At 64.9% G+C, this 12,424-nt stretch overlaps 3 protein-coding genes across 3 annotated transcripts in view; 1 reads left to right on the top strand and 2 right to left on the bottom strand.

The window, feature by feature from the left end:
- The window catches only part of TIMM29 (translocase of inner mitochondrial membrane 29), a 2,351-nt gene extending 1,968 nt beyond the window's left edge, over nucleotides 1–383 (bottom strand). The window contains exon 1 of the mRNA XM_034792796.1: nucleotides 368–383. Coding sequence (XP_034648687.1) covers nucleotides 368–383 — 16 coding nt within the window. The remainder of the gene's footprint in view (nucleotides 1–367) is intronic.
- Nucleotides 76–6,539, top strand: YIPF2 (Yip1 domain family member 2). The gene is made up of 10 exons (XM_034792287.1): nucleotides 76–303; nucleotides 448–508; nucleotides 1,642–1,784; nucleotides 2,273–2,353; nucleotides 3,573–3,660; nucleotides 3,938–4,054; nucleotides 4,557–4,723; nucleotides 4,847–5,029; nucleotides 5,410–5,530; nucleotides 5,937–6,539. Exons 2-9 carry the CDS (start codon nucleotides 478–480, stop codon nucleotides 5,527–5,529), a joined length of 930 nt encoding a protein of 309 aa, XP_034648178.1. The 5' UTR covers nucleotides 76–303; nucleotides 448–477; the 3' UTR covers nucleotide 5,530; nucleotides 5,937–6,539.
- A 219-nt stretch (nucleotides 6,540–6,758) lies between these two features.
- Nucleotides 6,759–12,424, bottom strand: part of CARM1 (coactivator associated arginine methyltransferase 1) — a gene marked incomplete at its 5' end in the record, with an annotated part of 28,743 nt that continues 23,077 nt past the window's right edge. The window contains 6 exon segments of the mRNA XM_034792286.1: nucleotides 6,759–7,931; nucleotides 8,135–8,206; nucleotides 8,985–9,062; nucleotides 10,279–10,391; nucleotides 10,584–10,673; nucleotides 11,386–11,523. Of these exon segments, the coding sequence (XP_034648177.1) occupies nucleotides 7,795–7,931; nucleotides 8,135–8,206; nucleotides 8,985–9,062; nucleotides 10,279–10,391; nucleotides 10,584–10,673; nucleotides 11,386–11,523 (628 nt within the window).

Below are 12,424 nucleotides of genomic sequence, written 5' to 3'. Positions count from 1 at the left end.
GCCCCCCCCACTGCCCCCCCGCTCCAGGTTCCTGGCCCAGCTGGTGCCTTGGTGCTTTGGAGATGATTGTGCCCCTGCCTCGGACGTGCCGGGAAACCCAAGCGCTAAAGGGACCTCGCCCGCTGCCTGGCATGAAATGCCTGCACCCAAGGGGAAGTAGCTTCCGAGTGGCAGGAGCTGGGGGGCGGCAGTCCGGCCTCCTGGGTTTCGTTCCCAGCTCTGGGAGGGAGCGTCGTCTGGTGGCTGGAACTGGGTTGACTCAGGCCACCTGGGTGCCATCACTGACTCCTTGTGCGACCCTGGGCAAGTCACTTTCCCTTCTCGGTGACTGGTCTCCCCCCCTGCTCCGTGGGGCGAGAACATGAACCGATGTCGTGCCCCATAGGGGCCCAGCGCCTAGCTGTTCCCAGCCGCCCGTGACAAGTGCTGTTTGCTTTGCCCCGGCAGCGGAGTCCCGGACATGCGATAACTGCAGCAATGGCCACGTCAGATGAGCTCAAGTTTCATGGTGAGCGTTTGCTTTCCGTAAAGTGGCAATTCGGGGGGGGGGAAGGAGGAGGAGGAGAGGGGGATTTTCGTCTGTGGTTTCTCACGTGGGATTCCAAACTCCCCCAGGTAACGTAGTTGGGTCTCCCCTCGTTGTGCTGAACATCACCCCCTGAAAATGTGGGTTAGAGGCTGGTGCATTTCAGGAGCTACTCTGCATCTCAGGCCTGGAGCCACCTTCCTCCCCCAGATCTGTCCTGTTAGCTCATTTCCCCCTCGGGCTCAGCACTGGGCGGGTGCTGAGGAGACCTGGGTTCTGTGCCTACCTCCGCCACTGGCCTGCTGGGTCACCTTGGACAAGTTACTTCCCCTCTCCCTGCCTCAGTTTCCCCTGTAAATGGGAATAATGATACTGACTCCGTTGTGAGACCAGTGGATGAAAAATGCTATGTGAGAACGAGGGAGTATTATTTTGATTAAAGCAAAGCCATGCAGTGATTGGCCAAAGTTAGCCTGCGGAACTCACCACCACAAGAATATCCTGAAAGAGGGTCTAGACTTTGTTATGGGGAACACAAAGTGTCCAGAGTCAGAACAGTAAATAAGCAAGTTAGGAAGGTGCTTCAGCGCTTGATCTAACCTGTGATCAGGAGCGAACTGTCCCTGGGGGCAGGTTATCCCATCGCTGCCACCGGCAGGGCTTTTTCCATCTTCCTCTGCAGCAGCTGGGCCTGGCCAGTCTGGGAGGCTGACCCCGGCTGGTGATATTTGGGTTCCTAATCTGACCTAGCCCCTGCTCTGTCCTACCTGAAATCCATCAAGTAAGAAAAGAGCTAATTGGCCCCTCCCTTCTCTTCCTCTTTCTGGCTGCGACTTGGGCCTCCCCGGGGAGGAGAGGGGGGTCTGGACCCTTTGAGGGGGACGATAGTGGATGTGCTTCGGAGGCTTGGCCGGGGCTGCACACGGGCAGGTTGGATACAGGGATTTCACCCGGGTTTGGGCAGATCTGAGCCAGCACCGTCGAGAACGGACAGGGCTTTAGTCTGCCCTGGGAGCTCCAGAGCAGGGCTTGGGCCGCGGCTGCCAGCCAATGAGATCCCAGGGCCGTGGACGCCGATTTCCAACCTGTTCTGATCGCTGGGGGTTTCCCTGCAGAATTCGACGAGGCAGCCGACTTGCTGTCCGTGAACCCTGATGCCACAACCACCAGCATCAGCGAGCGGCAAAGCCACGTGGCCGTGAATGTGAGCACCGGCTACCAGGAGGGCGAGTTAGGGGAGGAGACAGATCAAACTGAGGTGAGAGGAAAAGCTGAGCGGGGACAGGGATTGGCTGGCCTGGGCTACAGGGTCTTTCCCCTCTCGAGGGCGTCAGCCCCACCCCTTCCCAGGGCCCCAGCTGCCCAGTCAGTAGTGACTCGTTGCCATTTGCCGCTTGAGGCAGCCTGGACGGGCTCCCAGCCCGAGTATCCTCATTGCCAAAACCACCGGCCCAGACGGAGCTGGGTGGGGCCCAAGCACGTGCTTAAGCCCTTCCCTGAATCGGGGCCCTGTCTGGCTGCCGAGAAGAACCCTGGTTCCGATGGCCACAGCCGAGGAACGAGAGGGGGAGGGACTCAGCCGTGCCAGAAATCGACCCTGATCCCCGGGTCCAGCAGAAAGGCTGACGGCTTGTCTGCGATCACAGAGGGTCCTGGCCGCAGCTCCGATCTCTGCCGCAAGGCAGACTTGGCTGTCTGGCACGTGGGCCGAGGACCAGCCAGTCACGCGCCTTTTCATCCACGCAGCTCCTGAGCGGCCAGAAGAAGCCACCCAGTTTCTGGACCTTCGACTACTACCAGACTTTCTTTGATGTCGACACCTACCAGGTAACAGAATCTCCCTGTCGAGCGTTTCCGCCGGGCGGCTGGAAAGTGACGCAGGCGAGAGCAGCAAAACTGGGGAGAGCTTGGAGGGGAAACGGGCCCTCATGGCAACCTGGCTGCGGCAGCCCTTGGAGGCTGGCCGGAAAGGCCCAGCCCGTCAGCCTCCCGCAAGAGGGTGGCGGCTCCATTTCCCAGGGAGGCAGGACATAGACCTGCACTCGGGGTAGGCAGGGACGTCCCTGGATGGACACACCGTTCCATGGCGGCAGATGCAGCCCCCTGGCAAGGAGCTTGGTCTTGTGGTTAGGGTGTTCCTGGCTCTGCCACAACCTTGGCAAGTCACTCCGGGGGAGTTCCCTGCCTGGGAAATGACCCTTCCTTGGTCTTCAGGGCAGGGAGCGTCTCTCATGTCTCTCGGCAGCGCCCGGCCCGACGGGGGTTGGCCCTTGGCCGAGTTTAGACCGAACTGAGGCGGGTAGTTACAGTTGGACCCCCGGTCGGCACTTGCTGAAGGGAAAAGGCTCCTAAAACAAAAGTTTCCAGTGACTAGCACCGCTGAGGCCTGGCCAGAGGTTTAGGCCCCAAGCCAGCGCGTCTGAGCATTTGCCTTCTCGGTGCTCAGAACCTGCGTGGTTTGGCTGGAAACGGGTCACCCGCTCCCGGGCGTTGAATCCTGGCTCTCCACAGCGAAACACCAGGAGCTGCTGCAGCTTGAGCTCGGGCCAGGCCAGACTCGTCCCTGGGGGTGGCTCTCACTGTTACACCCCCCTAGAGGGGCGGACGAGCTCTCTGCCCTGCGCTCTGCCGCTCGACCGAGGAGCTGAATGCCTTAACCTCCGCTTCCTTTTCCCTGCCATCTCTGCGACCGGCCTGCAGCGTTGGGCTGGGCCCCGAGGCCGGGGAAGTGGGACCAGATCGACACAGACTAGCCCCATGGCACGGTCCCAGCTGAGAAACAGGGGAATGCGTCGATCATTGTGGGTCTCGTCCAACCTCTTGCATAGCACAGGCCAGCTCCCTGCGCCCCGTGAGCCCAGCCTGGAGCCTGTAACTCGGGGTGTCCCGGGGGGCGGGGAGGGTAAAGGGGAGTTTTGCTGGTATCGTCCTAAGGGCAGGTCCCTCTTGTGGTAGGCGCTGGCCCGCGGAGCTCGCAGGCCAAATACAGTAAGCAGTGGTGGCTCCGGAGACGTCCCACTAACCCTGGTCTGTTCCCATCCGCCAGGTGCTGGACAGGATAAAGGGGTCTCTGCTGCCGTTGCCTGGGAAGAACTTCGTACGGCACCATTTACGGAACAACCCTGACCTGTACGGTGAGTACGGCGAGGCCAGACCGAGCTGCAGCCCCCGGACATCCCGGGGTTCCCAGTGGGAGCCGAGGGGCTCACTCGTCACTCAGCTAACCCGCGCCCCCTTCTTCGCGGCTCTGAGGCAGAGACGGCCGCACCCCTGACCGGCGCCTGGGCCGTCCTGGGTCAGCTTCCACGCTGGGATCTGGGGCGAGCCCTGAGGGCTGATGGGTGCAGGGCAGCTTGGTGTCTGGCTCCTGTCGACGCGCCTCCTAACCCCCTTCCCCACCTGCCTCCCCAGGGCCCTTCTGGATCTGTGCCACGCTGGCCTTCACGCTCGCCGTCAGCAGCAACGTGTCCCACGCCCTGGAGAAACGGGGCGACCCCTCCTTCCACTACAGCCCCCAGTTCCACAAAGGTGAGAGCCAGCGGGGAGACTTCCCCCAGGGGCCACACAGCGCGTACGAAGTGTGAACAGAACCCAGGAGTCCTGGCGCCTCCCCCCCTCCTCTAACCACCAGAGCCCACTCCCCTCCCAGAGCCGGTAGAGAACCCAGGAGTCCTGGCTTCCAGCCCCCTGCTCTAACCACTCGACCCCACTCCTCTCCCAGAGCCGGGGAGAGAACCCAGGAGTCCTGGCCCCCAGCCCCCTGCTTTAACCACTCATCCCCACTCCCTTCCCAGAGCCAAGACAGAACCCAGGAGTCCTGGCTTCCAGCCCCACCACCCTCTAACCCACTCCCCTCCCCACTGGCTGTGAACGGCAGCACAGATAGCAGTTAGAATGGGGGGGGCTGGGAGCCAGGACTCCTGGGTTCTCTCCCTGGCTCTGTTTGTCTTTGCTGGTATCTGTGGGCTGGGGGGCAGAGCTCTGGCTCCCCCCTGCCCGGCGGTCACCAGCGTCTCTGCCCTCGCCCCAGTGACCATCGCCGGGCTGGTGACCTACTGCTACGCCTGGCTGGTACCTCTGGCCCTCTGGGGCTACCTGCAGTGGCGCAAGGGACTCAGCGTGCACGTGGGTTCCTATAGCTTCCTGGAGACGGTCTGTGTGTACGGCTACTCGCTCTTCGTCTACATCCCCACCTCGGTGAGCAGCCCCCCCCCCCCCACGCTGCTCCGGGCTAAACCCGGCCCTCGGGGCCCCGCCTCCCTCGGGGCCGGTGGTTGGGGGGGGCTGACCCCCCTCTTCCTTCTCTCCCCACCCCGGCAGATCCTGTGGCTGATCCCGGCTGCCTGGCTTCAGTGGCTCCTGCTGGCCGTCGCCGCGGCGCTCTCCGGCGCTGTGCTGGTTCTCGCCTTCTGGCCGCTGCTCCGCTCCGACAGCAAGCCGGCCACACTGGCCACGCTGGCCGCCATCGTCTCGCTCCATGTGCTGCTGGCCGTCGGCTGCAAGGTCTGAACGGGGCCGCCCTGCGTGGCCGTTAGCTCAGTCCTGGGGGGCGGTGGGGGGAGGAGAGAGCCGCGGGGCCTCGGCGGCTCCTGTGCTCTCCAGCGGTGCGGCTGCAAGAGGAGATGCAGGCCCGGAGTTGCGGGGGCCCTGTGTGGGTTATGGTACTGGCCCCAGCCGCCAGTACAGATGGGGAAACTGAGGCACGGAAGCTCTGGGAGAGAGGGCTTTTGTCCAGCCTCAGAGTGGGAGGTGCGCTGTGGTCCGGAGGCCATAGTTCCCCCCCTTGGGGCAGGTGCTCTGCAGGGCATGACCGACCCTCCGAATCAGCCAGAGGGGCAGGGCCAGTTCCACCCCAGCTGATCATACTCTCCTGTTTTTTCCAGCTCTATTTTTTCCAGACGCTGCCCAGCACCATCCCTTCCCTGCACCCCCTGGTCACAGCCCAGCAGCCCCCGGTGCTGCTCCCTCACCCAGCCAATGCCTCGGCCCCCCTCCGCCAGTGAGGTAAGACTGCACGAGAACTCAGGCCCGGGGGGGAACGTGCAGGTGGAGGAAGGGGGGGCTGCGGGTGCTGGAAAGAGGCAGAACTTGCTCCTTGGGAGTGGGGGATGGGCCAGCAGCTCTGAGGCAGGCCCCCCTGCCTCAGTTTCCCCACAGCAATATCTTCGGCCTCAATCTCTGTCCTCAAAACTGGGGAGCCCGAGCAGCTGGGAAGGGTCTGGTCTTCTGAGGGGCTGGATTAGTGCCGGCCCCCTCCAGCCACGGAGCTCCCTGTGGGGCTGGGCCCAATGGCCAAACTGGCCGTTGCTGGGAAAGTCGGCGCCGGGGGACCCCGCCTGGGCTGAGCTCTGGGGGGGGGGGTGGAGATTTGTAACCGCATCCCGCTCACGCTGGGCTTCTGCTTTTGTAGGTGTGGATCCCCCAGCACTGGGCGCAGGTGACAGCCCGGACCCAGCCTCCGGCCTCTCCCCGACGCTGCACAGGGACGGGGCGGCAGCTTGGCTAGCGGCTGAGCCCGGGACATTCGGCACGTCTCATTCCCAGCTGGGACTAGGGGAATGAGCTTGTGCCCAGACCAGCACACATCGGGCCCCGACCAGCACGCACCGGGCCCTAGCTAGCCCCTGCCTCGGTCAGTGGCAGGCATCCTGCCAGGACAGAGCCCGGGCCCTGCTCTCGGGGCATCCCTGCGGCACAGGGAGCCCGACACCTCTGCTGGCCCCAGGGCCGGCGTTTGCAGCCCACTGCCAGGTTCTGATTCGGCACCGCTGCCCTTCACCCCGGGAGCTTCCCACGTAACCCAGCCCCAGCTCTGCTGGGGAGGCTGGGATGGAACACAGGGAATTCTGCCAGGCGAGGTACTCACCAGCACCCCCATCTCGAGGGCGGGGGGGGGAGGGGGGCAGGGGCAGTTCCAGCTGCTCCCTGGGCAAGGCCCAAGGACTGGGAGCTGTCAGCTGTTTTCTATGCAAAGGTGATTGAAATAAACAACTGGGGCTGGTTCCTGTGTTGAGGGGGCTTGTGGTGTCACTCAGCCTGGCTGGGTTCCTTCCCCTGCCGGCGGAGACTGGGAGAACAGCCCGGCACTGATGGCTGCAGGGAAGCTGCGTCTGGTGAGGGGCATCAACCCCCACCCCATGCCAACAGCCCTTCGAACCACTCCTGCTTTACTGCGCCCCCTGGGCAGCCCAGCGCGGCAGGGCCGGCTGAGAGCTGAAGGAAACTGCCCCTGTGAAACACATAATTCATTTATTTCGTTTTCTCCAGAGGGGTCCCTGCAAAATCCTTTCGAAAAATCACCACGGGGGTTCTTGGAAAGGAAACAAAACGAAAACCAATCCGCGCTCTACCTGGGTGGCGGTTACACTACCGGACTGCACTGTCCTAGAGGGGCTACAGGGGCTTCCACAGACGCCACAGCTCCAGGCCCCGGCAGCTAGCACCAGGGACGTGGGCAAGGTTGGCTCTGCTCTGCCAGGGGAGGGGGCAGGGTGACCCAGCGGGCTCCAGCCAGCTGCTCAGAGGGGCCGGGGAGCTGGCAGCAGATGCTGGCACTGTCCCTCCCCAGAGCACAAGGGAGTTAGGGAGCCGGCAGCCCGGGTTTGGGGACATTCAAGGTGGGTTGAACGCTCGCCTGCCACCCTGGCATTTCCCACGAGGCACGTACCAGGCCTGCTGGTCACAGCTGCCTTGATGAGCAGCCAGGCCCCCGCAGAGACAAGGGCTGGGGTGATAAAAAACCCTCCCCTCGAGGCATGGGGTTTGCTGGGGCAGGAGCTCCAGTGGGCTCCTCCGCCAGCCTCGCCTCTGACTTCCTGGTGACAACGGCCCAGCCCAGCCGCCCCGCACCAGCAGGGAGTGAGGCAAGGCCAGGGTACTGGGCCTGAAAGCCCCAGAGCTGCGGCTAGGGAGGAATCGTGGGGGCCGCACAAGGCCATCTCTGCAAAACACCCGGCCAGGAGCCGTGGCTGCCGACCGGCCCAGCCCCGGCGATTATGGAAGATGGCGAACTAAAAGGACTTGCTACATGATCGGGTGGCAGGGGGCAGCTAGCACTGGGGGCGCGACACGGGCGGAGAATCTGAGGTTCGACATTTCATAAAAAACTGTCCAAGTCCGATATCAAAGAGCAGAGGAGCCGAGGGGCAGGTTGGGCTCGTGGGCCGATAAAAACGGCCCCAGCAAGCCGGCACGCGGGGAGAGAGGGGGAGGGGGCGTCTTCATTTGGTTTCCTGGCGCTGTCAGTTCAGAGACGGGGCAAAGATGTTTTAGCTCCCGTAATGCATTGTGTTGGTGGTGATGGACATGGGGGAGGCCATGGAGATGGCAGGGCCCCCCATGGTGAACTGGCTGTTGACTGGGTAGTGAGCGCTCGAACCGCCTCCGCTCTGGCTGCCGGAGGAGCCTGCGGAGGAGACAAGAGAAGTCGCCGTTAGATCCGCCCACCCCAGGAGAGGGGGCAGCGCCGCTGGGGGCTGCCGGGGAGAGCAGAGGGGACTCCGCAGTCGGGCCAATGCCCGAGTTACAGGCACATGGCGGGCAGCAGGGGAGGCGGGAGGACGCCCTCAGGAAGCTGAGATCCCTGGGGAACGGAGCCGGGCGCGGTACCTGGGACGATGCCGGTGCTCATGATGGAGCCCATCCTGGAGTGCGTGTGATTGACAATTCCCGCGCTGGCCGCTGCAGGGAGACAGGGGAGATGCTGCGTGAGCAGGGGAGGGGCCGGCCTCCCTGGCCCCCCCTGGCAGCACAGGCCTGTGCCCACGGAGCTCTGTGCCTCCCACTGGCCCAGGGGCTAGCGGCTGCTCAACATCCGAGGGTTACAGCCGCACCCCCACAACCTGCCAGCAGCAGGCGCTGCTGTCCCCCCGAAAAGCCACTCCCAGCTGGGCTCTCAGGGCCCATTTGTTCCTGGCCTGTGGCGACCGAGTGAATGGGCTGCAGGTGGAGACCCTGGGGCGACCCTGCCCCCCGGGGGTTGGGCTCTGCCCAGCTCCTCCGCTCCAGGGCAGTGGCACCGCCCCCCGGATTGGTGAGAGTGGAGCTGAGCCTTCGCGCCCGGGGCTGCAGCGCCACGCACTGAAATCCAGCTCCCCCGGCTGCAACGCCTGGAGCAGGGAGACGACGCCGGGAGTCAGCGCGACACGGGGGCCTTAGGGACACGGCTCTGACTTGACGTTCAGCCTGAGCGTGCAGCGCCCGGCGCGATGGGGGCCCTTCGCAGCAGGGTCTGGGCCTGCCCCCCATCTCAGTGGGGCCCAGGCACTACCCCTAATTAACGGGACACCGTGGCACCTGCTGGCTGAAGCGAGCTGGGGCCTCCCCCAGAGCCACCCATCAAACCCTCTGCCATGACTGGAGCCCAGAGCTGCCAGGGGCCATGTCCCCCAGCGACCCCCAACCAGGGCCCCCTGCACCCCACCCCCCAGGGGATTCCCATTCAGATGTGGAGACTCACCTAGAGGAATCAAGTTGTTGTGGCCGACGTTGGAGCCGCCGGTAATAACACTGCTGAGGTCGTAGGCGGTGGGCATCCCTGCACCAAGGGGGAGAGATGGGGAGGGTTCGGCAAGGGGATGTGCCCCCCCCCCCAAGCCGCAGCACTGGGGATCCCAAAACCAGAGAATCTATCCAAGGACCTCAGCGTCTGCCCCCCTGCGGCCGAGGGGTCCCCAGCCTAGGATTGGCCGGGATTTGCCCAGCACTGGCGCCAGGGGGGCCTGGCTTGAGGGGAACCGCAGGCCAGGGCAGCCTGGGACAGTCCCTGGGGCTGGGTTCAGGGGTCTCAGCCCTGGGGAGGGCCGGGCACTGGGCCAGCCCAGCTCAGCCACCCCAGGACTGAGGCCAGAGGGAGCAGCTTTGCCTAGCAGCCCCATGCCCCTGCTTGCAGGCTCTGGGTCCCAGGGCCAGGGCCCGGCAGCACGTCCCCAGCACAGGTGAGGGCAGCGCAGCAGCCTCGGGGCCCGGGGAGACTGCGGGTGGGCAGCAGCTTCCACGCTGGGAGGCGGTTCCAGGACTTGCCCCAAGAGGGAGCTGGAGAGAAGCCGGCCACGGATCAGCCCCGGAGGCCCCAATCCAGGGCTCCAGGACACGTTGCAGTGGCTGGGTCCCTGTGCCCATGGCGGGATGCAGGGGACGGTCTGGAGGCTCAGACGGAGCCAGTCACTCTGCTGCTCGCAGCCTCAGTTTCCCCACTGGGACGGAGGCTGCGGGTGCCTCCCGGAGGCTCAGAGGACGAGTCCCGCAGCAAGGAACCCTCCTTGGAGCCCTGGCAGCTCCCAGCTGGCGGGGGGAGGGGAGGACGGACAGACGTGCCCAGCCCTGCACCAGGGGAAGGGGGGGTTTTCCCCAAGGTCCCATCCCCGGTGAGCCGATCCCAGCTCGGCAGAGGCCTGTCTTGGGGGGTACCAGGTGCTGATCCCCCACATTTCCCAAGGGGAAGCACAGACCAATGGCAGTGCCCGGAGCAGGAGGGGCGTGGCTGGGAGTGGGCAGGGCTGCCCGCACCATGGCTCTGGGGCAGCGACCGGAGCAAGGCCCTTTCCATGGGTCCGGCCGGCACCACTGGCAACTCAGCGGGACATGGATCCAGCAGCCAATTAATGCTGCTTCGGCACAAGGCGGGTTGTGTGTCTGCAGTCGCCGGCCCCGGGGGCTCCCCACACCCCCCAGCCCGCTCGCCCCGGGGGCTCCCCGCTCCCCCAGCCCACTGCCCACCCGCCCCAGGGGCCCTGGAGAGCAGGGTACGTTACCGGACACGCCCATCCCCGTGCTCATGTTGTAGGCGCCGCCCGTGTTCCACATGTTCTCTGACGGAGACGTGTAGTGGGAGCCCGGCGGGGGGGAAGGAGTCGAGCCCGTGTACCTGAGAGACACGTGATGACACGTCAGCGAGGCCTGGCGGGGCTACGGGAGAAACCTCGGCTCGCTGCAGGGGGATGCACTGCTGCCCAGCCAGCCAGGTCGGCACAAGGCCCCCCCCAGAGGGTAAATGGGGCCAGGGCCCCGGGGGGGGGGGGTGCCCCAGTTGCAGCCGGCTCGCAGGGCAGGGCCGTACCTGAAGAAGGGGTTTTTCAAGTCGAGGAGGTTGCTGGACTTGGAACCCGTCTGATCCACCTGGGCGACAATACTGATGTCGTAGCTTTGTCTGCAGAGAGGGAGACGCACGTCAGAGATGGACCCGGCCCTGCCGGAGCAGGAGACACCAGCGAGCTGGGCAGGGCCGAGCCGGGGAAGAGGAAAAACCTCAGGACAGAGACGCCCCCCGGGGCGAATTCGAGCTCCGGCAGGGCTGGGCCTAGTGCTGGGACAGCGCAGGGGCTGGCAAGGGGGCGCTGAGGGCTTGGCCATGGAGAGGAGACGCCCAAGTAGGCTAGCGGGGGGAGGGCGGGGCGGGGGCAATTTGCATGTCCCCCAAGGAGAACTGGCCTGAGACCCCCCCCACCGACTCGATTCACAGGCCTTCCGGTCGCTGCTGGTCTAGCTGGGCTTGGAGGCACGTGGGGCAGGACAGGGGAGGGCTGGGCAGAGGGGAGGGCTGCCCAGTGGTTAGAGCAGCACCTGGCTCAAACCCCTGCTTGCCACAGGCTCCGTGTGACCTTGAGCACGTCACTGGGCCTTGTGGGGCCTCGGCTCCCAGCTGTACCTGGGGCTGACAGCCCCGCTCTGCCGGCCGCAGGGAGGAAGCCATTCGAGACGGTGGCTGAGTCGACGGAAGGCATTTCCGATGGCCCCCAGCCCCAGGCCGGGCCCCGCAGCGGCAGGACCCACAGACCAGCCCAGGAGCGGGTCAGGTTGCCGAGGGGCAGTGCATGCTGGGATCCGGAGCCCCCACAGCCCCAGGCCCGCACCGCCCTTACCTCTTGTTGGCGATGAGCAGGCACGTCCCTGAGAGCGTGTCCCCGGCTTTGGCGAAAAGCGGAGACTGAAACAGACACCGGACCTGGTACCAGTGGGTCAGCGGCTCGGTGGGGGCCGTCGAGAGCCACACGGTCATCCTGCAGGAGAGAGGGGACGGCGCCTGTTAGCAACCGACGCGGGGACTGGCTGCAGCACGGGGCACCGTCCACGCCAGCCACGCCACCAGGGGACAGGGAGGTGGGGGCAGAGGCGCCCTCTGCTAGCCCAAGGGGGTTGTAAAGCAACCCATTGCAGCCCCACGTGGCTGTTCCCTGGCGCCTCCCACCCCACAGTGCTGGGGACAGGGGCAGCGCCAGCCGCAGTGTCCCACCAGGCCCGTCCAGCCGGGGGGGGGGGGAAGGAAATTGGAGTCTCAGCTACGCTAAGGATGAGCTCCTGAAGCAAATCCCCGAGGTGGCAGCCGCCGGCCCAGCAGAGCCCAGCCGCCAGGGGCACCGGCCAGAGGCAGTGGGCCAGGTAGTACGGAGCCCACACGCAGGGAGGTGAGGGGCTGAACCGAGATCTCTGCGGTCCCAGCCTCCAGCTCAGGTTCCCGGTCTCATCTGCCAGGAGCGAAGGGGCAGCGGCAGCTCCCTGGGGCGTGGGAAGCCCTGTTCCCGAGGGGCACCGAGTGACAAGCGAGAGGGGGGCACAGCAGTCCAGGTAACTGACCAGCTGCTTTGCCATACAGAAGGATGGTGCATTGCACTAGTGCAATCTCCTGGATCACACTTGTGCCAGAGGCACTGATGCAGTTAAGATGGGCAGGACCAGGCCTCTCGTTATGGCTCGGAAGGAGCTGCCAGAGTTTGTTGGGATGGGACACGTCTCGTCTCCTTTCCCCTCCTGCCGGGCCCTGGAGCCGACCCAGGTTAAGCACCGAGAAATTCAAAGCATCTTCAGTCAACATACACGTATCGAAAACAAAACGCCAGCTCAGGCCAGCCAGAACGGGCTACAGTCAAATCTCTTTAGGAAGAATCTGTAGGGAGAACCTCC

Source organism: Trachemys scripta, chromosome 16 (assembly GCF_013100865.1).
Source record: "Trachemys scripta elegans isolate TJP31775 chromosome 16, CAS_Tse_1.0, whole genome shotgun sequence".
NCBI classification, from domain to species: Eukaryota; Metazoa; Chordata; order Testudines; family Emydidae; genus Trachemys; species Trachemys scripta.
The sequence above is the reverse complement of the archived record's forward strand: the minus strand, read 5'-3'. Positions and strand labels throughout refer to the sequence as shown.